General features: G+C 39.1%; 1 protein-coding gene across 3 annotated transcripts in view; it reads right to left on the reverse strand.

The window, feature by feature from the left end:
- LOC108704391 (inter-alpha-trypsin inhibitor heavy chain H3) overlaps window positions 1–18223 on the reverse strand; it is a 46594-nt gene extending 28371 nt beyond the window's left edge. The window contains exons 1-12 of one of the 3 annotated variants that reach the window (XM_041561889.1): window positions 18164–18223; window positions 15462–15531; window positions 12775–12898; window positions 9430–9447; window positions 7906–8072; window positions 7629–7733; window positions 6848–7010; window positions 5618–5728; window positions 5320–5445; window positions 4670–4786; window positions 4418–4586; window positions 3183–3308 (exon numbers count right to left, since the gene is read on the reverse strand). In XM_041561889.1, coding sequence (XP_041417823.1) covers window positions 3183–3308; window positions 4418–4586; window positions 4670–4786; window positions 5320–5445; window positions 5618–5728; window positions 6848–7010; window positions 7629–7733; window positions 7906–8072; window positions 9430–9447; window positions 12775–12867 — 1195 coding nt within the window. In that variant the 5' untranslated portion in view covers window positions 12868–12898; window positions 15462–15531; window positions 18164–18223. The remainder of the gene's footprint in view (window positions 1–3182; window positions 3309–4417; window positions 4587–4669; window positions 4787–5319; window positions 5446–5617; window positions 5729–6847; window positions 7011–7628; window positions 7734–7905; window positions 8073–9429; window positions 9448–12774; window positions 12899–15461; window positions 15532–18163) is intronic. The other 2 variants (XM_041561891.1, XM_041561890.1) reach the window with 2 other exon arrangements.
- Window positions 18224–25681: the final 7458 nt, after the last annotated feature.

Consider the following 25681-nt stretch of genomic DNA (forward strand, 5'->3'; position numbering starts at 1 on the left):
AATAAAAGATAAAATATATAGGAAGGTCAGTGATCCCCTGTGTTATCAACGTAGGGATAAAGATTCAATATATAGGAAGGTCAGTGATCCCAATGGTTAGTACATAGGGAATAAATATAAAATATTATAGGCGAGGTCATGATCCCTTGTGTATTAATAGGGGAAAAGGGTAGGTCAGTGATCCCCAATGTTATGATAGCGAATAAGATAAATAATTAGGTAGGATCAGTATCCCCAATGTATTTAGGGGAATAAAACGATGAAATATATAGGAAGTCAGTGATCCCAATGTTATTAATAGGGAATAAAGATAAATATATAGGAAGGTCAGTGATCCCTGTGTTATTAATAGGGAATAAAGATAAATATATAGGAAGGTCAGTGATCCCAATGTTATTAATAGGGAATAAAGATAAATATATAGGAAGGTCAGTGATCCCAATGTTATTAATAGGGAATAAAGATAAATATATAGGAAGGTCAGTGATCCCAATGTTATTAATAGGGAATAAAGATAAATATATAGGAAGGTCAGTGATCCCAATGTTATTAATAGGGAATAAAGATAAATATATAGGAAGGTCAGTGATCCCAATGTTATTAATAGGGAATAAAGATAAATATATAGGAAGGTCAATGATCCCAATGTTATTAATAGGGAATAAAGATAAATATATAGGAAGGTCAGTGATCCCAATGTTATTAATAGGGAATAAAGATAAATATATAGGAAGGTCAGTGATCCCAATGTTATTAATAGGGGAATAAAGATAAATATATAGGAAGGTCAGTGATCCCAATGTTATTAATAGGGAATAAAGATAAATATATAGGAAGGTCAGTGATCCCAATGTTATTAATAGGGAATAAAGATAAATATATAGGAAGGTCAGTGATCCCAATGTTATTAACTAGGGAATAAAGATAAATTATAAAGATAAAATATATAGGAAGGTCAGTGATCCCAATGTTATTAATAGGGAATAAAGATAAATATATAGGAAGGTCGGTGATCCCAATGTTATTAATAGGGAATAAAGATAAATATATAGGAAGGTCAATGATCCCAATGTTATTAATAGGGAATAAAGATAAATATATAGGAAGGTCAGTGATCCCAATGTTATTAATAGGGAATAAAGATAAATATATAGGAAGGTCAGTGATCCCAATGTTATTAATAGGGAATAAAGATAAATATATAGGAAGGTCAGTGATCCCAATGTTATTAATAGGGAATAAAGATAAATATATAGGAAGGTCAATGATCCCAATGTTATTAATAGGGAATAAAGATAAATATATAGGAAGGTCAGTGATCCCAATGTTATTAATAGGGAATAAAGATAAATATATAGGAAGGCCAGTGATCCCAATGTTATTAATAGGGAATAAGATAAATATATAGGAAGGTCAGTGATCCCAATGTTATTAATAGGGGAATAAAGATAAATATATAGGAAGGTCAGTGATCCCAATGTTATTAATAGGGAATAAAGATAAATATATAGGAAGGCCAGTGATCCCAATGTTATTAATAGGGAATAAAGATAAATATATAGGAAGGTCAGTGATCCCAATGTTATTAATAGGGAATAAAGATAAATATATAGGAAGGTCAGTGATCCCAATGTTATTAATAGGGAATAAAGATAAATATATAGGAAGGCCAGTGATCCCAATGTTATTAATAGGGAATAAAGATAAATATATAGGAAGGCCAGTGATCCAATGTTATTAATAGGGAATAAAGATAAATATATAGGAAGGTCAGTGATCCCAATGTTATTAATAGGGAATAAAGATAAATATATAGGAAGGTCAGTGATCCCAATGTTATTAATAGGGAATAAAGATAAATATATAGGAAGGTCAGTGATCCCAATGTTATTAATAGGGAATAAAGAGAAATATATAGGAAGGTCAGTGATCCCAATGTTATTAATAGGAATAAAGATAAATATATAGGAAGGTCAGTGATCCCAATGTTATTAATAGGGAATAAAGATAAATATATAGGAAGGTCAGTGATCCCAATGTTATTAATAGGGAATAAAGAGAAATATATAGGAAGGCTGGTATTTTTTCCCAGAAAAGGTGGCAACCCTACCCTGGAACAACCCGTTTAGAGAAGTTTAGGGGAACAGGGGGTGCTTAGGCAGCAATAAGATTAACCCTCTCATAGACACTGTAGGAGTGGGAGTTGAGGGCAGGAGGGTTTCACTGATTCACCGCTGACCTAAAGTGAAGGGACCCCAGTAAGAATATAGAATATTAGTGTAGGGATGTGAAAATGTAGACACCCTCACATATTATGGGTCCTAATGGACCTTCATAGGGGCACATTTACTTAGCTCGAGTGAAGGATTAGAATAAAAAATACTTCGAATTTCAAAGTATTTTTTGGCTACTTTGACCATCGAATTGGCTACTTCGACCTTCGACTACGACTTCAATTCGAACTAAAAATCATTCAACTGTTCGACCATTCGATAATCGAAGTACTCTCTCTTTAAAAAAAACTCAGACCACCTACTTTGCCACCTAAAACCTACCGAAGCTCAATGTTAGTCTATGGGGAAGGTCTCCTTAGGCTTTCTAGCCAATTTGTGATCGAAGGAAAATCGTTCGATCGATGGATTAAAATCCTTCGATCAAACGATTTTTCCTTCAATCGTTCGATCATACTAAATGCGGTAAATCCTTCAACTTCGATATTCGAATTCGAAGTCGAAAGATTTTACTTCAACGGACGAATATTTATTAACCCTCGATATTTGACCGTAAGTAAATGTGCCCCTTAGCTGTGCTTATGTAACCCAATTAGATGGCAATGTGTTGTAGTATAAAGGTCTTCTTGGGAACCATGAGGTCTGGGTACATTACTTAATTTTAGCCCAACCAAGCAGGCTGGAAGGGAATGCGCAGTGAATCGTAGGCGCAGTGGCCCTAGTAAAGTGATAACATACTCTTTTATAAATCACTCTAGGAGCTTTGTTTGTCCCAAGTCTTAAACTCTCACAACAATTACCAGTGATGATGAGAAGAACCTCATCCTCATCCTCAATCTTATCATACAGCCATTAACTGGCCAGAGCCCCCTTATGTGCGGGCTACTGGGAGACACTGGGGGCACAGTCAATAGACCCCACTGATGGAACATGGAAGTGAATTGTACCCACCTGTACTGGGCTGCCCATCCGTCATGAAGATAATCAGGGAGGCACTTCGCTTGGGCACACTCCCGGCACTGTGCACTTTGTCCAGTAAGGATATGGCACTCAATAGAGCGTCATTAATGTTTGTCCCTAGAAGAGAAAGGTTGGTTTGGGCTCCGATTTAGTACAAATAATGACGTCAATAAAATCATCAGCTGTTGGTGGGTCTCATCTGCGTGTTTCCCCTCATTTCCTTCTGATCCTGCTCATTATTTGGGGTTCAGAAAATATTTTTATATTGGAATTTGAGTTCTCCAGTTTCAAGTTGTATCTGATACTGAAGGTGTGTGGTGTGGGATGCATGGGTTATATGGACTATACAGACTATATGGACTATACAGACTATACACACACTATATGGACTATACAGACTATACGGACTATATGGACTATACAGACTATATGGACTATACAGACTATACACACACTATATGGACTATACAAACTATATGGACTATACGGACTATACGGACTATATGGACTATACAGACTATATGGACTATACAGACTATACGGACTATATGGACTATACAGACTATATGGACTATACAGACTATACACACACTATATGGACTATACAAACTATATGGACTATACGGACTATACAGACTATATGGACTATACAGACTATACAGACTATACGGACTATACAGACTATATGGACTATACAGACTATATGGACTATACGGACTATACGGACTATATGGACTATACAGACTATACAGACTGGGCAAGATTCACTGTGGGCCAATTACTAATTGCCAGACTGGGCAACTTTTTGTTATTGGTCATCTTTATGGTGCCAGTCTGGATGTGTCCCTGATCCTGCAGGGAGGCACCCCCTAAAGTGTCCACCTGGTGTGGATTTGTCACCTTCACTACACACTACACGGCTCAAGGGTGGGCAAGGAGCGGCACAGGGATGCCCCCAATCCTCTCATTTGAGATTTAGCCAATCCTGTATTGAAAATGAACACTAATTTGCATATGCAAATGTGGGATTGGATTTGTAAAACAGAACTGCACACATTGCACAAGGCCAAAAGTCCCATGATTTGAAGGGTTTGAATTTGGTTCATGCAAGGACCCAGGGACATGAATTAGCCCAAATCCCCCAATACAAGATTAAAGACAGAAGCAGGACTGACAGTTTCCCTGGGGTCATATCAGTGGCTTTGGAACTAGTAGCAGATACTCACAGCCTTTAGGATACAGATTCCTGACGTATTCCTTTGCTCTGCTCAGATTTTCCGGAGTGGCTTTCACAAGTGACTCTTCCCAGATTTCCACCCCCCAGTCGAATATGACAAAGTTGAAGTGGTCGTGCTCCTTGACATCCTCCAGGATTTTCAGCAGAGCCTCTTTAGTCTGGGGGGGAACCACAGATTGTGTCACCCCAAGACCAGATCCCAATTGGGGGCTCAATAAGAAATTCTTGGATTGTATCTCACCTGCTGCATTTTGAGGCCAATCATGGAAATACTTCTGTCTATTATAAAAACAATGTTTTTGGGGACCTTTTTCAGTTTGGAGGGGGCAAAGAAATGCACAAAATATCCATTGACAACCTAGAAAATAAGGAGCAGAACAAGCATTATCCATGTGCTATTACTGACCTGCAAAACAATAATTTTGGGGTTTATCTCTGTGCTCACAACCCGGGAATCTGGTGAGATTGTGTCAGTGAGCCGGGCACTACCCATGGACCCATGCCCTGACCATCCACAGTGCCCTACAGCTGCTACAAGCCAACACTCCATTCCAATGCCAATAACCTCCAATGGAATAAGGTCTCACTTTGCTGGGAATCCCAAATAGACATTACAGATCCAGACTGCTGAGCTGCCATGTTGAAATGTCCAGTAAACAGCTCCTTCTGCCCATTCATACAGCCTTGGGAAGGAGCTTGTACTCTTGCTAAGATGAGGACTTGGGGACATGCTCCTTACATCCACTTACAAGGAACTTGACTAAAATGCAAAAGGCAAAGCAGAAGAACAATGTTTTGTGCCCTGGTTGGGCATTCAATCTTGGGGTACCAATGAGCCTATTACAGGCCACAAGCAACTCCCCCAACCAAAGAAGAGAAGAAATTTCACACCTGGATATTTCCGGGGGTCTCTCTGTTGACATCATAGGTGACAGTGAAATCCCCATCCAGCTGGGTTGTGCTGCAGTTGGAACAGGAACGCTGTTGGTCAAAGGTGGGTTTGAAGGAGACGTGACCCTAGAGAGAAAGAGTCCCACAAGTGAGCATCCCTCCGTGAAGTTACATTTGGGTGGTGGTAAATGGAGGTCTTACATCCAAATGAAGGTTCTACTGCCACTAACCACACCCTTACCTGGTGTGTCTAAGTCCCTTTAGATCCCCTATAAGTTGTAGCAAATAGGGGATTTACCTTTTCTCCAGAGAAAGACTTGTGAAGGAGGGGCAACAGGTCATTGGTCATGAAGGTTCCCTGGGCCTCCAGAAAGCTGATTCCTTGGGGCTCATTAATATCCACTTCAATCTGGAAAAGAAGCAGAGGGAATGGAACATGATCATAATAATGAGCACCCAACTTCCCCCACGACCCATGGCTACATTCTAGAGCAATAGTGAGGGGTTTCCTATCTGAATATGGCCCCTCAAGATGGGGCCCCTCATTTGCCCATGACATTGATCCAACTGTCATCATACCACCTTTCAGCGTCTGAATAGCAGAATAGTGCAATTGCCAGAGCCCTCAAAAGTGATTGGTGCATTCTGTCCTCTGACTGGTGGTTTGTTGGTGGAACTCATGCCTATTTTACATGTTTCCAATCAATCTTTACTGAGGTGTGGCCCTCGTGTGACAATAGGGTGTATCTGAATTGACTAGTAAATTCTGTAAAGAAACTGAATTAAGGGAATAAGGTTTCAAATGTTCAAACCCTTTCTTGGCTACAGTTGGGGTCTCAGGATGAACCAGTGCCCCTCTGGCCCCACCCCCCACTGTGGCACTAAATGTCAACCCACTGAATGGCACTATGATAAATTCTGGAGCAAAATAAAACTGTGCTGGTCTCCTTATCATTGGCTACAATAGTACTTACCACCTTTTTTATTTAATATGAATTTATTTTTGGTTGGGCCATTTTAACAAGTTCCAAATAAAAGTAGTGTTTTCGGTTCCTTGATGTGGGTCCAACCAGATTCAAAGTGGGATGGTGCCTTCTCACACCTACTTTAGTGGCATCCAGGGTTGGACTGGGATTTAAAATAGGTCCTGTAATTTCAAGTACACGAGGTCCAATACACTCCCACACCCCCCCCCCGCCAAAAATATGGACTTGTCTACTGCATCTTACGGCCGACCCTCCGGTGCCTGTAGAAGATTGGAGAGGAGCCCCTCCAGGTTGTCCCAGGGTAGTGAACTGAGATGTAAAGTGCAGTTTATCATCATAGGTGAGTGCAAGGACCTCTTGTCTTTGTCTGTTCCCAGTAATGACCCATTCTGATAGGAACCAACCAATGAGGAGAGAGAGAAATGTGCCCCCCATGGGTTCCTCAGCCCCTTCACTTGTGTCTGACTAATCCCCCGACTTACACAAATACATATTATTGGGGTGAGTGAGACGCCCCCTAATGTTCCCAGGAGGGAACTTACCTGGAAGCTTTGGACGAGTTTCTTTGGCCGCACTTTGATGAACATCTCGTATTTGCCCAGATTGCGCTTCAGCATCTCCTCGTAGATCAACTCAAAGGTGACTTTACTCTGTGACGCCACATTCACTGACACCGTGAACTTCTCCGTCTTCCTCCCCGAGGCCCTGCGTGTAACCAGGGGGCAAATTCAACTCATATTGGGGGGCAGGTTACTTGTCCCTCAGGGGGTGTGGGGGTGTTGTGCTTGAGGGGCAAGAGGAGAAATATGGAACCAGAGTGGGAGAGGGATATAGTGAGTGGGTGAGGGATATAGTGGGTAAGAGAGGGATATCGTGAGTGAGAGAGGGATATAGTGAGTGTGAGACAGTTATAGTGGGTGGAAGAGGGATATAGTGAGTAAGAGAGGGATATAGTGAGCAAGAGAGGGATATAGTGAGTGGGAGAAGGATATAATGAGTGGAAGAGGGATTTAGTGAGTGGGAGAGGGATATTGTGAGTAAGAGAGGGATATAGTGAGTGGGAGAAGCAAAAAGTGAGTGGGAGAGGGTTACAGTGAGTGGGAGAGGGATATAGTGAGTAGGATATAGTGAGTGAGAGAGGGATATAATGAGTGGGAGAGGGTTATAACGAGTGGGAGAGTAATATAGTGAGTGGGAGAAGGATAAAGTGAGTGGGAGAGGGTTATAGTGAATGGGAGATGGATATGGTGAGTGGGAGAGGGATATAGTGAGTGGGAGAGGGATATAGTGAGTGAGAGAGGGATATAGTGAGTGGGTCGGTACCTGACAAGCCCAGCTGACTGCCCCCGGGACACGGCTTTCTCATATTGTTTCTTTGCCGCTTCCTTCTCCTTAATCACCCCGGGGTAAGTGACTCCATCGATGACCCTGAGAAATAGTCATGTGACAGGTTATAGGGCAAATCCAAACAGTCCAAATGCAAAATCCAAAAAAAATCCACACTTATACTCATACTCACACTTATACACACTCACACATACTCACACTTATACTCATACTCACACTTATACACAGACAAATAGGGGGCGGGGACACTCACATGGTGAAGTTGGTGATAAAGGCAGTTTTGGGCAGATCCACATCAAAGGAGACCTCCTGGGACCTGTCGGCCCGATTGACGGCTCTGCTGGTGATGACATTGTGGGCAAAGCGAGAAGTGATTTGACTCTGGATATTGACACTGTAGATCTCTAGGTCATCCGACGGCTGAACGGAACCAAACAAACGGGTCACAGAACGGTCAGAAATCCACATCCAACTGTGTGACAAATACACAGTATATACCCCCACCCCATATACTCATCCCCTCTGTGTATATCCCCCATTGTATATGTCCCATGACTCATTTACTGACACAATGTAAATAGCAGCCCCCCCAATCCTAACCCCCACTATAGTTACAGTACAGGATATACACAATGTCGCCCCCTACTCTATATCATGTATATACTCGCCCGTATACTTACTATTAGCAGATTAAGATACATTGGAATTTCATATCAAGGTGCTGAACTCTCTGCTTTTGTCTAATTGAGGGGATCAACCCACCCCCTGCTGCACCCACAATTTCTGTTTTACAAGTAGAAGTTACTTCCCTTGTGGGTTTTATTTCTTTCTGGACATATTTCCATTGGGGAGAAGAAGGGTGCGGCTATGGGCTCAAACTTGCCTCCAACTAATCTGTGTCATTAGCCAAATAGTCATTTCATCACATAAACAACATTTTTAATAGGAAGGAAGGTAACAGGAAGGCAGGTAACAGGAAGACAGGTAACAGGAAGACAGGTAACAGGAAGGCAGGTAACAGGAAGAAAGGTAATAGGAAGGAAGGTAACAGGAAGAAAGGTAACAGAAAGGCAGGTAACAGGAAGGAAGGTAACAGGAAGGAAGGTAACAGGAAGGCAGGTAACAGGAAGGAAGGTAACAGGAAGGAAGGTAACAGGGAGGCAGGTAACAGAAAGGAAGGTAACAGGGAGGAAGGTAACAGGAAGGAAGGTAACAGGGAGGCAGGTAACAGGAAGGAAGGTAACAGGAAGGAAGGTAACAGGAAGGCAGGTAACAGGAAGGAAGGTAACAGGAAGGAAGGTAACAGGAAGGCAGGTAACAGGAAGGTAACAGGGGAGACAGGTAACAGGAAGGCAGGTAACAGGAAGGCAGGTAACAGGAAGGAAGGTGACAGGGAGGAAGGTAACAGGGAGGAAGGTAATGGAGGCAGGTAACAGGAAGGAAGGTAACAGGAAGGAAGGTAACAGGGAGGCAGGTAACAGGAAGGAAGGTAACAGGAAGGAAGGTAACAGGAAGGCAGGTAACAGAAAGGAAGGTAAAAGGAAGGAAGGTAACAGGAAGGAAGGTAAAAGGAAGGAAGGAAGGTAACAGGAAGGCAGATAACAGGGGAGACAGGTAACAGGGGAGACTGGTAACAGGAAGGCAGGTAACAGGAAGGCAGGTAACAGGGAGGCAGGTAACAGGGAGGCAGGTAACAGGGAGGCAGGTAACAGGGAGGCAGGTAACAGGGAGGCAGGTAACTGGGAGGCAGGTAACAGGAATGCAGGTAGGTACTTACATCCTGGGGGCTTCTTCTCTGTATTAAAAAAAATTAGAATAGGTGAGAAATACATTAATGAATCAGCAATTGAAGGGTTAATGTACAAGAGCAAAGTTCAGTGATATTTCCACTCTCAGCCACAATGTTCTCCCCCTGCTAATGTCTGTCTGTCTGTAACTGTCTGTCTTTGTTTCCCTTTATTCTGTAATGTCCTGTGGGAAATGCCGGCGCTATAGAAATAATCATAATTAATAATAATTGTCAATCACTTGATTTATACTGAGAGTCTCAGCAGCAGTGAGTGGGGCCTTAACCAGCCAGACCAGTAACAGGTTAAACACACTGACTGCTGAATCTGTCTCACCATTATATATACTGTATATATATATATATATCTGTGTGTGTTTATTAAAATACGCGACACAGTGGAAAATTTGCCAAATGCATTAAAGTCTAAGGGGGAGTAAAATTTCACTCATCGCTTCTTCTATGGAGTGACATGAATATCAAGTTTCTATTGTGCGTCTGAACGTTTGATATTTGTGTATATTTATATATTGTCTATTGATTGTGTATCACTTTATAACAGTTACACAACAACACTAGTGTTTGATTTATTATTTCTTTTATATTGTGCAATTTACATGATTCAACTGTTTTATCAGAAAATCTCCCAATTTGAAATAGAAACGCACAAAACATGGACAATAGATTAACCCCCCAGTCACTGACCCAAATCTTCTGCACTGACTGCCAAGAACATGAAAGAGACTTTACCCTCAGTGTCAATATTTCCAGTTCTGCCAGAGCTCAATACAGGGGTTTTACTGGGGTCTCACAACCACTGTGCCCCCTGCTCTCCCCTAATAAAGTACAGAGAAGAGCAACTAAGCTGATAAAGGGAATGGAAGGGATCAGTTATGGGGAAAGACAAGTTGGGATTGTTACACTGGAGAAGAGACAGTTAAGGGGGATATGATCACTATATATAAATATATAAGGGGATATGATCACTATATATAAATATATAAGGGGATATGATCACTATATATAAATATATAAGGGGATATGATCACTATATATAAATATATAAGGGAAGAGCAAAAAAAGCCAGCACAGCTCGTTTAAAAAGTCTTGTTGCCTGGGTGCTAACAGCAAAATAGTAATGTATATCTGGAAACAGGCGAGCACACACAGGTCTTAATTGCAAAACAAAAGGTGTTTATTAAACAAAAAACTGACGTTTCGGCTAGCACTCTAGCTTTGAGAAAGGCTAGAGTGCTAGCCGAAACGTCAGTTTTTTGTTTAATAAACACCTTTTGTTTTGCAATTAAGACCTGTGTGTGCTCGCCTGTTTCCAGATAAATATATAAGGGGATATGATCACTATATATAAATATATAAGGGGATATGATCACTATATATAAATATACAAGGGGATATGATCACTATATATAAATATATAAGGGGATATGATCACTATATATAAATATATAAGAGGGATATGATCACTATATATAAATATATAAGGGGATATGATCACTATATATAAATATATAAGGGGATATGATCACTATATATAAATATATAAGGGGATATGATCACTATATATAAATATATAAGGGGGATATGATCACTATATATAAATATATAAGGGGGATATGATCACTATATATAAATATATAAGGAGGATATGATCACTATATATAAATATATAAGGGGATATGATCACTATATATAAATATATAAGGGGATATGATCACTATATATAAATATATAAGGGGGATATGATCACTATATATAAATATATAAGGGGGATATGATCACTATATATAAATATATAAGGAGGATATGATCACTATATATAAATATATAAGGGGGATATGATCACTATATATAAATATATAAGGGGATATGATCACTATATATAAATATATAAGGGGGATATGATCACTATATATAATATATAAGGGGGATATGATCACTATATATAAATATTAAGGGGATATGATCACTATATATAAATATATAAGGGGGATATGATCACTATATATAAATATATAAGGGGATATGATCACTATATATAAATATATAAGGGGATATGATCACTATATATAAATATATAAGGGGATATGATCACTATATATAAATATATAAGGGGATATGATCACTATATATAAATATATAAGGGGATATGATCACTATATATAATATATAAGGGGATATGATCACTATATATAAATATATAAGGGGATATGATCACTATATATAAATATATAAGGGGATATGATCACTATATATAAATATATAAGGGGATATGATCACTATATATAAATATATAAGGGGATATGATCACTATATATAAATATATAAGGGGGATATGATCACTATATATAAATATATAAGGGGGATATGATCACTATATATAAATATATAAGGGGATATGATCACTATATATAAATATATAAGGGGATATGATCACTATATATAAATATATAAGGGGGATATGATCACTATATATAAATTATAAGGGGGATATGATCACTATATATAAATATATAAGGGGATATGATCACTATATATAAATATATAAGGGGGATATGATCACTATATATAAATATATAAGGGGATATGATCATTATATATAAATATATAAGGGGATATGATCACTATATATAAATATATAAGGGGATATGATCACTATATATAAATATATAAGGGGATATGATCACTATATATAAATATATAAGGAGGATATGATCACTATATATAAATATATAAGGAGGATATGATCACTATATATAAATATATAAGGAGGATATGATCACTATATATAAATATATAAGGGGATATGATCACTATATATAAATATATAAGGGGGATATGATCACTATATATAAATATATAAGGGGATATGATCACTATATATAAGGGGATATGATCACTATATATAAATATATAAGGGGATATGATCACTATATATAAATATATAAGCAGGATATGATCCCCCTATAAGGGGGATATGATCACTATATATAAATATATAAGGGGGATATGATCACTATATATAAATATATAAGGGGATTTGATCACTATATATAAATATATAAGAGGAGAATACAATAAAATCTCTGATTTATTTACAAGTAGATCCTTCCAGCAGACATGAGGGAGCCAATCAGATTCCATCTTATGTTGTAATTTCAGTATAAAGTTGAGAATGAAAAGGGGAGTTGGAAGAGGTGAGGGGTATTTGGAGTTGGAAGAGGTGAGGGGTATTTGGAGTTGGAAGAGGTGAGGGGTATTTGGAGTTGGAGGGGGGAGGGGAGGAGTCACAGAATCTCCAGTATAAGTGAAACTCACCTGAATGTTCCTTATTCCCGGCACCAGGAAGTCGGAGAGAGTGAGAATCGGGAGGGAGAGGAAGAGAGCGGAAATCACCAGGAGACGTTCCATGTCGGAATGAGAAATCTTCCCACTGATTGAGCTATCAGTAGGGAATGGCAATAGTTAATGAATAATATCAACACAAACTCCAGAAAATCCTCATTGGGTCACCTGATTGGCTCCTCAAATTTACAGAAAGAGTCAAGGTTGTGGGACAGTGAATAAACATTTGGCACAAACACCCCAGTGTGTGGGGGCTCTGCCGGGGGCTGCTATTAACCTCTCACTGCCTGTGACCACCAATCAGTGAAACCCTTTAGTGCCCAAAACACATCTTGTGTTGGACCGGGGTTCCTGGGGGCAATAGGGGCTGGCACCCCCCAAAGTACAGTGTCTCTATATCATTAACCCTAATATTTCTCACATCTCCCCCATAATCATCTCCCCCTGCTCCTGCACCCCTAGACTGACCCCCTGCCCATACAGCTGCATATTGGGCCGACTGAGCACAAGTGCAATAGGCCAAGACTGGGTGCCAAGCGACAACCACCCACCCACTGTATCTGTCACCCACTCGCATACAACTGAATGAGGCTTTCCAGCACTGTTCCTACATTGTACCCACATTTTACCCACATTGTACCCACATTTTACCCACATTGTACCCACATTGTACCAGCCCTGTGCCCCCCAGAGCAGTACTAATACCCTACTCACGTAGTATCTGCCACTAGTGAGAGCAGCCTCTGGGTAACTCAGATCTCCCTAAATCTACTCGCTGCTACAACTGAGCCCCCTATAAATTCTCACTGTGTTATTTGTTAATGTGGGTGGGGAACTGATTTCCTAATCTGGGGGGGCAGGAAAGGAGCCCTTGGGGCTAAACACAGAGGCCTCATTGTGCCAAACTGGAAAGAGCTTTCTGATTGGTCTGTGGGTTCCCTCCTCTCCCCCATTAGAGGCAACAGCAGAGCATTATATATTATATCACTATAACTCCTCCCACTCAATTTATTATTGTACTGATCCTCAGTCTGTGGTCCCTCACCTCCAGCTCCCAGCATCCCCTGTAGAAGACAATCTTACTGAACTACAGCTCCCAGCATCCCCTTTACACAACTTCATGTATATATATATATATATATAGTGAATAAAGTACCCCCTCTTGTAAAATATAAGGATATTATTAGTTACCGAGGAGTTTCATGACCATATAAAAGTACGAGGCCGAAGGCCGAGTGTTTTTATACAGGTCATGGAACTCCGAGGTAACTTCTAATATCCTCATATTTTACAACTGGGGGTACTTTATTTATTATAATACACAAATTTTAGTGAGTCATGTGACAGAAATTACATCACTACTCACCGTTTATAACTGATGACATCAGAACTCTCCGTTTATAAGGATATAATTTACAAGATATTCATGGCTTTTGTGTATTATATATATATATATATATATATTGTACAAGTCAGAGGGCATATATCGTGGATGTCATATTTATATTTATATATATATATCCACTTTCTTTAGGTTTTGAGCCATCCTTTAAGAGACACCATAGGGTTAATGAGGCAGAGGTGAGGGGCAGGTGAAGGGGGTGAGTGAGGAGTTTTGGGAGTAACTTGCTCTTGGGAAAGAGACTCTCTGACTATTGACTCCAGGTTCATTAGAATTGAATAATAAACGGATTATAGAAGTGGACAGACCAGGGGTGAGTGGGACGTACTTGTTCAGATTAAATATATTGCAATATATGAACAAACAATCTCTGTTTAGTTTAAAGGGTAAGGCATTTTTAGTAGCTTAAGGCACAAACTGTTTCAATGTGTTAAATATATTGATAATGGGCTGAGTACAGAGGACTCTTGTATTTGTCTATATAAACCTGCAGCCAATCACAACACTGGAATAAATCCCTCCCCAGACAGGACAGAGTGTGTAGCTATGGGGTTACTATATCGCTACTACAGGTTTCTCATTTGTGTACCTGTCCGTGTGGCCCCCTCTATACAGCTGAGAGAACATTGGGAAGTGGCGTATTTGGGGTCACTATCAATGAGCCAAAGCTACTTGGATATAAACACTCCTTGTACTTCTGCCCAATTCACTGAGATCCCTTTATACAGAAGGTTTAACCAGAGATTAGGATCTGCTCTTCTTCTTATTCTATGATATTAATATTTTTGAGTTTAGGGACCCACTCACAATATACAGTACACATAGAATAGAAATGTCACAATATAAGGCTGATTAGTAATTAATACACATAATTACTACATGGCAGCACAGAAACCAGTGCAATTAGCATCAGAATTGAATAATCAGCAAACCTGTAGCATCAGCTTATATTACAGCCAGGGAAGCTCATTTTCTGCTGGATAATTAGTGACGAGCCCTAAGCTTAGCTTCTCAACAGCCAATCAGAGCCCACTGAATCAAAAAACTTTGAATCGAATTCAATCGAATGTGATATTACTTTGATTCGCACGATTCAAATTCGATTAAAAACAGACCTATTCGCTCATAAAAAAATTAGATTTTTTGATAAATTTTGATTTGCCTTTTTTAATTCAAATTTTTAAGTTATGGGAGTTCAAAAAAACTCCCATTATTTCAAAATTCTACCCTTGATAAATCTGCCGCTGAGTGTTGGTACCTGATTGTGATTCCTGGTTGACTTGGCTTCTTATTTGACTACTCTTCGGATTTCCCTGGTTAATCTGATGCTGAAATTGAAGTTGAAGTGTTAATAGAACAGTTTAGTATGAAAATAAAAACTGGGTAAATAAATAGACAAAATAAAAAATGTATCTAATATAGTTAGTTAGGCAAAAATGTAATATATAAAGGCTGGAGTGATTGGATGTGTAACATAATAGCCAGAACACTACTTCCTGCTTTTCAGCTCTCTAACTCTGAGTTAGTCCGTGACTATAAGGGGGGCCACATGGGACATAACTGTTCAGTGAGTTTGTAATTGATCCTCAGCATTCAGCTCAGATTCAAAAGCAACAGATATGTCCCATGTGCCCCTCCTCAAGTCTCTGATTGGTTACTGCCTGGTAACCAATCAGTGGAAAGCAAGAGAGCTGAAAAGCAGGAAGTAGTGTTCTGGCTATTATGTTACACATCCACTCACTCCAGCCTTTATACATTACATTTTTGCCTAACTAACTATATTAGATACATTTTTTATTTTGCACAGCCTATCTATTTACCCAGTTTTTATTTTTATACTGAATAATTCCTTTAACATAGACATTCAGATATATTGCAAAATATTATTGACAAGAGAATCAGGACACCCAACTAACCCAAACCAATGGCTGATAACAAAAAAAAAACATAGTAACCATTTTTAGTTAATTGATTAGTTAATAACTTATCTCTCTGCTTTGAGCAAAAACAACTTACCAGAGTATTGTATGTGTATTATATATAAGTTGAATGGATAGCAATATAATCATAAAAAATTAGAGGTTAAAAAAATCAAACCATACATTAAGGGGCAAATTTATCAAGGGTCGAGGTGAATTTTCGAATGAAAAAAAATTTAATTTTGAGCTATTTTTTGTGTACTTCGACTAGGGAATAGTCCAAATTCGATTCGAATTTGAAAGAAATTCGAAAATTAAAAATTCGACTTCTAAGACGTGCCGAATTGCTGTTTTAGCCTATGGGGGACCTCCTAGAGTCAATTGGTGGACTTTGAAAAATTGAATTTTTTTAGGGGGGAAAAAATCGAATTCGATCGAATGCGCTATTCCTTCAATTTGATCAAGTAGGGGAAAATGTTTTTCACCCCAGAAAGGGTAACCCCATAAAAATAAGAGGCCGTTATTCTTGTGGTTCCACGTATGCAGTGTACGTCATCAAATGTCCATGTGGACTAGCATACGTGGGGCAAACCAAGAGAACGGTCCGTGAACGGATACGTGAGCATAAATCTGCGATTAAGACAGGAAAAAAAGATCAAGCAGTGGCCAGGCACTTTATTGAGCATGCTCATAGAGTCAATCAGTTAAAATTTCAGATTATAGAGACCATTGAGCCTAAGTGTCGGGGAGGGGACAGGCTAAAGGAGCTATTATATAAGGAGGCATATTGGATTAGAAAACTTGAAACCCTGGAACCAGGGGGCCAAAATAAAGAGTATGATTTGAGTCCCATTTTCCGATGATTTTAATATTGCCCTGATTTGTTTTTATACTGATTTTATGTATTCTATTATCTTTTTATGTCTTACAGATAATTTCACATTAGACATTTGTTCCGCTTCAAATTGATATTGTGCACTGGTGTTGTGTATTGTTCTAGCTATATGTTGTCACATGAAAAAGAATTATTTAATGATTGGTCCATGTTATCTGAATTAGTTTGCACAAATGACCACTAGATGGTGTGTGAGAGTATAAATAGCACTACTGAATCACATGTTGGTTAGCTTGATAAAAGACCAGTTGGTCTGAAACGTTGCTGTAATGCCCTTGGTCCAATAAAGGCCGTTTTATCTTAAACAGTGGGTGCTGGACTAATTCTTTCGCCAGTATTGCCAGTGGGAAGTGGCCATTGGAGGACGTGCACCCAGCCAAAGAAGGGAGTTGAAGTTGTGCTGACTACTAATCTGCTATCTTCAATGTGATCAATTCAAATTCAGCCGAATGCGGACCTATTTGATTGAAAATGGACCTATTCGACCCAAAAAAAACTTCGACTTAATTTCGGTCGGTCTTTTTGAAATTGAATTTTGAAGTTTTTCCAATTCGACCCTTGATAAATACGCCCCTAAAATATTGTACATGATTGTTACGGACACCACCACAGCCTCACGTGACCAAGTATGCAACTGTAAAGGCCTACGTAGTTCCATGTTAACCTGCGCAGAATTTACACGCAGTTGCTCCCAAACAGCCCCAACATGCCATGAGTTAAAAGCTGCCACCACCGCATTTAAGAGCCACAAGCACCCGACTCTTGACGCTCTGACGCTTACTAGAGGCTTATCCCACTAGGCTTTCTAGTTAAGCACTAGGACATTGACTCCAGCAGACAGCTCAAGGCAATCAACAGACAACACAAAAGGATCAAACATGGAATGAGACATGATGTGTAGGATCAAACTTGCACAACTTTCCTTCTAACTAGCAAGAGGGGTTCACATACATTTGACATACACACTTCTCTTCAGGTCTAAGGTTTGTTTAGAGCAGCAGAGACAAACTCTTTTAAATTGTAGATTTAATAGTCCAGAGTGGACAGTGCATAAAATATAAACAGATCAGATACAATTACAAATAACATACAAGGCAGCAAACAGTTATAAAATAAAAAGGGATAAAAATTCAGACCCCTACATACATCACCTACAGAAGGATCTTATATGAGTCCTGTTCCGGGGGAATGAAAGAATAATGACATACACCTCCCAGAGCAGCTTGGTCCCCAAAGGCAAATATCTTCCCAGTTGTCTGGACCCTTGATATCCAGGTTGGGAAGAGAAAGGTCACACCCCCATCCAATGAGAAAGGTGAGGGCGGGTCACCAATTTACAATTCTGGATACATAGATCTTTCAACCAGCCTAAACAATTGCATAGCAAAATGATGAAACTATGAATATCAGATAGGAAATGTAATTCTCTTTTCATAGAGACCAAACACCCCAAGACCAACACATATTATTCTGTCCTTATTAGAATATCAGGTAACACTGGGAGGGATCATGATAACGTTTGGACTCATTGAGAAGTCCTAGCTATAAGGTAAGTCATGGGTGCAATGATTTCATCTGTATTAGAGGATATTTAAGTTATGAGCATAAAACAATATTACTTTCAAATCTGCCCTGAGACAAGACCACTCCACTACAGCCCAGGTATGATAATTGGGTTTTCAGTCTCCTAGTCAGACAGTCTGGGTATTTGGGAATTAACCCCCTACTGTGAGGTTTCCTCAGACTGTGGATTCTAGAAGAAGGCTTATTGAATTGCGAGAAAGTGGAAAACCTAACCCTTTCTATGCTGGAACTTACTGTTCCATCAGGACAATCATTTTTTAACTTCTTTTCTATCAGCAGTTTGTAGATTATCTAGGTATATGGACCAACTATCTAGAAAGCATTTTCTCAATTTTAGATCACTAAATCCAAATCTAATGGCTTCCTGGTGGCAAAGAGATCTCAGATATAACAGAATGTCTTTCAATACAGGAGCTTCCTTCCTACAATGTAAAAATATGGATTTATGAGCTGCTGCTGCTGCTGCTAACTCAAAAAATACAAATTATTTGAAGTTTTTTGTAATGTGTTTTCCTTTGGCATTCAGATTCATTTTAACTTCTTTGTATGAATCAAACAAAGCTAAATATGGGGAGACCTTTATTTCAATTTGGATTTTTTTTTCCTGGAAAAACAATTCAACTTCCTTCCACATAGCTTTTATTTGAAGGCAATTCCATAAGTAATGGAACACCTTTATATTGTGTTCTTTACACTTGGGGCAGAAGGAATATGTTGACCCATCAGCATATTGTAAATCTTAAATAAGACATCTTGGGGTAAATTTATCAAAAAGTGAAGTTCCGCCACTAGGGTGAAATTCCGCAGCTCTCCATTCATTTCTATGGGATTTTGAAAGGCGTATTTATCAATGGGTGAAAGTGAAATTTCACCCTTTGATAAATACGCCTTTAAAAACCCCATAGAAATGAATGGGAAGTGGCGGAATTTCACTCTAGTGGCGGAACTTCACTATTAACATCACTCTTTGATAAATATACCCCCTTGTAGCCTAAATGTATTAATCTGTATTGTTAATCTCTATAATTTTCCCAATTGATACGTTTGTACTAATTCCTTATGGAGGAAGTAAGTAGTTGAGGAGAAATGATGGTATCTAAGAATAAAATTAATTTACCAGACAGATTTTGTAAAGGATCAAAGTTGCAATTAGTTGGTTGAAATAATAAACTAGTAATGACAGGGATTTTGTTCTGAGACGGCTCCGCCATTATTTTTTGTAGTGACTCATATAAGGGACGTTTATTAATAGCAAAAGCATCTTTTTGCTGGATTAGTTCAGGCCACATAAAAGTTTCATGTATGTAATAGATTTTATAATCTCCTGAGTCAGGATCAACAATATGTTGTATTTGTGAATTTCCTTTCTTATTCAAAGAAGGAATTAAGACATTTCTTTCATTTTTAGAAAATAAACTTAAATTAAATGGTGATTGAAAAGGTGAAATTAAATAATTATACCCATTAAGTTTGAAGAGGGTCTTTCACGTAACAATTGTATCTCTATAGAGTAAATTCCTTTTAGTATCAACATGTTGATTTTTCCATTTATTATGCAAATAAGACACTATATGCTCTCCTGATTCTAAAGTGGACTCTAATCTCAAATTGGTAAAAATCTTCTTTCCGGAGATCCATTCAATTAAATATCTACAATTTGAGGTGAGGTTGAATTTTCTGATACAAATTTTACATAGCCCTTAAGGTTCAAATCACACTCTTGACAATTTACTCATCTTCTTGCAATTTATCCATTAACAACAAGTGCAAACCTACTGTAGGGGACAAGTTAATCCTTCCCCTGTTTTTCTGCCTGTGACATCATCCAGTTACAGGCTGGAGAGTGATCTGATTGGCTGGCACCCAAGTGCATCCTTGGGAGAGAGGGTGTGCCCCCAAATGTATGGGGTCTCCCAGAGAGCTGAACAGAGCCAGCACAAGTAGCTGTTACATCTGTGGAATCTGTGGAGGTACAGATTGAGCCCAGCCTGTCCTCTGCCAAGCTGCTAGAGACTCAGAAGGAGAAAGGTGCCATTGGTGAGATTGATCCTGCTGCAGAGCTGCCTGTAATCTACAGTGTGATTGCCTCTGAGATCACCCCGGTGAGTGAGCCACCCAAGGGAGAATACAGGCATGGATACAAGTGTGGGGCCCCAAAGTGAAGACAAGTCAAGTATTTACTTGCTACGTGGGAGCTGCTGCTAAATTCCAAAGGGAGAGGTACTTTTGGGAAATGGTAGTGCTACCTGGGGAATAAGAGCTCTGCAGAAGGGACATTTCATTTGAACTGTGTGGTTATTAACCCGTTCCAGAGGATTGGGACTTTGATATTAAAAAGGACTATGTTGGAGCAACAGTTAAGTACCTAATAGTGATTTAGGTAGTGTCCCAAGTGTCCCAGTGTAGGAGTGCATGGCGTATTCGTTTGCCCAAATATAACTGCAGTTTATATAAAGTTTATATTTGTTTTATTTGCAAACTGTGTGTGTTTTATTATTCCTAGTTAGGTGTGTTCCTCAGTGTTCCCTAGGTGGAGGCACTGCACTGTAATTCCCAGTTCCCGGTACTTTTCATAGACAAAAAGGACTCAGGACCCCTGGATTGTCAAGGGTAAGTTGCTATTTAAAGAGACAGTAACCAAATCAGGGTTATACTACCTTTCTCTCTCTAACAAATGTAACTTTAGAAGCACTGAACTGCTTATAATCCAATTCAGGTCAGTAGACTTTTTTGTGAGGGAAAGACTGTTAGTCAAATAAATGAGCTGATGAGAAATATCATCAGTGCCTTTTTTTCCACCACCCCTCAACATCCCCATGGAAACTCAGCACTGCTCGCAATCACCTCCAGCAAAAGGTCTTTGTGGGAGGGAAAACATATTTTGTTCCATAACTGTAGAAAGTATCTCTGTGTTGGTTTCAGCAGCACATTCCGATGTAATTCTAAATTATTATATAGTCTGAAGTCATTTGGCCTTGATGCTTGTGGTTGTTTGATTAGAAAAAGCTCTTTGTAAATATTTACATTTCTCCTGAGCTACTTTGTATACATAAGAGTTAATTATTTCCAGCAGTGTTATGTTGTCCCTTCAAATAAAGCTTTAGAATCTCCCACTAGTTAAATCTCTTGTCTCACCTCCTTCAGAAACAAAGATCCTATACAGCAGTGATCCCAAAACCAGTAGCTCATGAGCAACATGTTGCTCTCCAACCCCTTGGATGTTGCTCCCAGTGGCCTCAAAGCAGGTGATTATTTTTGAATTCCAGGCTTGGAAGCAAGTTTTGGTTGTATAAAAACCAGATGCACTGCCAAACAGAGTCTCAGGCTGTAGGCTGACAATCCACAAAGGGGCTACTATATGGCCAATCACAGCCCTTATTTGGCACCCCAAGAACATTTTTCATGCTTGTGTTGCTCCCCAACTCCTTTTTATTCTGAATGTTGCTCATGGATTCAAAAGGTTGGGGATCCCTGCTCTACAGCATCTCTCACTCCCAACACCCAATCCTAAAAAATGTTCCAGGTTCACCGTTTTATAGATCAATTTACCATTACTGCTAGATTCTTAAAACTGCAGATTTTTATTGTAATGCTCTGAAGCTTCAATTCCAGCCCTCCTCTCGCTCAGGCTACATAACCACAAGTCTCCCCAAGCTACTTCCTTACCATCAGCTTCATCTTCTCATATCTCTGATCCCAAAGTGGCGCTACCTGATAAATTCTCTGGGCACAGACGTCAGTTCAGAACCTTCCTGCATATATGTCGTCTGGTGTTTCCTTGAAGCCCCCACCTATTCTTCTGAGCAAGTCAAGGTTGGGGTTATAATTTCCCTATAGTCTGGTGCTTGGACACATCATCTAATGGAAACCCAAAGTCCACTTTTGAATGACTCCAACACATTTTGCTGCGCTCTGGCTCAGATTTATGATGATCCTAGGAGGTATGTCCATTTGTTCTTTGCATCAGGATCAGCACCCTGTGGAAGATTATATAGCAGGTTTCAGGAGGTATGCTGCAGATACAGAGCAGAATGAAAAGGTTCTCATACACCAATTCAGCATTGGCCTATCTGATGCTCTTAAGGATGAGTTGGCTCAGGTAAGTGTTCCTGCAGACCTTGAAGGACTTATCGATTTGGTGATACAGATCAATCAGCATTTACTCTGAGAGGTCCAATTCTATTTTCTTCTCTTGGTTTCTTCCTAAGGCCCCCCTATTTCTATGTCCTGCTACCCCACTTCCGGGCCATGATTCTACAGAACCCATGCAAATTGACTTGATGAGATCTGCTATTTCCCCAGAAGAAAGACTTGCAGATGTCAGTAAAGTCTTTGTTTATCTACAAGCAGGTCACAGGAGTCTCTAATGGGGCCCCATATCTGCAATAGCTACAGTGAAAGCCTATTGGAACAGGAACCTGATGGGCCTAAATTATAAGGAGAGTGAAGTTCTTCCCTGACTGACACTCACTCACACATTTAGTGGAACCGGCAGTTGGTGCAGCATCTCCTGCACTTTGCCAACTTTACATCCCAGGGGATCTCTGTCTTCAAGCCAAGTCAATCCACCAAGGTCAGAAGATGACATTCAGAGCACAGCAATGTCAACTCAGTGGAAGATGATGATAGGCAATGAGGCCACAGGTTTAATTGTGAAGAAAATGTTGCACTAATCACAGGAATCATTGAGAGATATGATGATCTGTTTGGAACTGGCAAGGTCCCTACATCCTATGCACAAACATCAGCCTGTTGGAATGAAGTCACATAAGAACCACTGATGTCATCAAAAATAGGTTTAAGGACTGCAAAAGAATAGTAAAAAAATGTCAGAAGAAATCCTTCAGGCCAGAAAAACTGTTGGAGGCTTATTTCAGCCTGTACAGTTTTCTGCATGGGAATCATTACTACTGGAGAAAAATTCTCCTTCACCCATGTCTGGGGTACCTGGTGGTGTGGTTACAGATGATCCATCCACTTATCAAACACCTGATAATTATTTTCCCCTTAAACTACAAACAAAATATCCTAATGATTGATTTTGTAAAGGAGTACTTGCCCTTAACCGTAACATTTATTCTAATGTCAAGATTGTTTCTCACTGATACTTTGCAACTGGTCTTGGTGTTGTATCTAGAATTTGGACAATAATCCTTTGCATCACATCTCCTATTTTTATTGTTAGCATGTATGTGGGTGCTCGGGTCAAACAGAGGATGGACTACATTGAAAGTTAAGTGTGAAAAAGTTATAGTAAGCTTGAAATATGAGCCTCACACACAAATATGGGTGTTGCAATCACCACCATTTAAAAACTCCAAATATTGGAACGAGTGAGAAATTATTTCACCATTTCCACCTAAAAAACGAGTCGGAATATGCATTTTTAACCCTCCAAAAAAGAAAAACATGGTGTAACATTACAAAATGTAAGCTAAAGGTCAATCAACCACTGATGTTATGCAATAGTCTTTCTCTCTATAATGTGGGTAACTATATCATCTATCAATCTAATTGAACTTTGTCATCTATCCATCTATAAATACTGAAATAGTGTCTTATTTCTAGGTAGAGGGAGGGGGGGAGTGAGAGAGAATGAGAGCGACATGTTTTTTTAAAGTGATATTAAATCAAAAACTCAGTATAAGGGATAGCATCACAATTTTGTTAACGTTCTGCCATTTGCTTATGGATGATTAACACATTCTTGTCTTTTTTTACCAACCAACAACCAAAATAACAAGCACCACCCATGGGACAATCATGTTCTGTAGCACAAAAAAGCAACTTGGTCAAAAATAATAGCACTACTTCTAACACTTCAACAATGGATGTTGTTTCAAGTGAAACTCCTAATCCAACAGAAAAAGAAATATCAATTGTCCATCATCCTGAAAAAGTTGTCATTTATTGCTTTTTCAATGTGTAAGATTGTAGAAAACGTACTTTTACAAATTAAGGCAGTTTCACAACTAGGTCACATTATTATGGGTGACTTCAATTATCCAGACATTGACTGGGGTAATGGGGTTGCTAAGACAGAAAAAGCTAGTAGGTTTGTAAATATGCTGAATGACAACTTTTTATTCCAGCTCGTTCAAGAACCTACTAGGAATAACTCTCTTTTGTACCTGTAATAACTAATAATACTGAACTCATCTCTAACATTTGTGTGGGTGAGGGGCATGAGGAACAGTTAATGAAGGTTAATAGTCAAAACATGGTTCACGCATGAGGAAATTCTAAAGAGACTAGAACATGTTAAGATAAACAAAGGTCTGGGCCAGATGGTATTCATCCCAGGGTACTTAGCGAGCTTAGCTCTGTGATTGCTAAACCTCTTTACTTAATTATTTTGGATTCATTGGGGTCTGACATGGTGCCGAAAGACTGGTGAATTGCTAATGTGGTGCCACTATTCAAAAAGGGATCCCGTTCTCAGCCTCAAAATTATAGTCCAGTTAGTTTGACATCAGAAGTAGGAATAAGGGATAAGATACTGGACTTTATAGCAAATAACAATACTATGAGTGTGTGCCAGCATGGTTTTATGTGTAATAGATCTTGCCAGACTAACTTAATTTCTTTTTATGAGAAGGTAAGTAGAGACCTCGATTCTGGGATGGCAGTGGATGTGATTTACTTAGACTTTGCTAAAGCATTTGATACAGTGTCACACAGAGGGTTACTGGTTAAATGAAGGAATGTTGGCCTGGAACATAGTATTTGTACCTGGATAGAGAACTGGCTAAAAGATAGACTACAAAGAGTGGTGGTAAATGGAACATTTTCTAATTGGACCAGTGTTGTTAGTGGAGTACCGCAGGGCTCTGTACTAGGTCCCTTGCTTTTCAACTTGTTTATTAATGACCTGGAGGTGGCCATTGAAAGTACTGTTTCTATTTTTGCTGATGATACAAAATTGTGCAGAACTATAAGTCCCATGCAGGATGTTGCACCTTAGAAATTTAAAGAAGGTTAAATTTACTTTGTAGCTCTTTCTAATACAGAAGTTTCCCTTCTACCATTGCAATAGCTAGATATATCACTCTACTTTTTATGAATAATTGACAATATATG

Source organism: Xenopus laevis, chromosome 4S, assembly GCF_017654675.1.
Source record: "Xenopus laevis strain J_2021 chromosome 4S, Xenopus_laevis_v10.1, whole genome shotgun sequence".
Classification (NCBI taxonomy): domain Eukaryota; kingdom Metazoa; phylum Chordata; class Amphibia; order Anura; family Pipidae; genus Xenopus; species Xenopus laevis.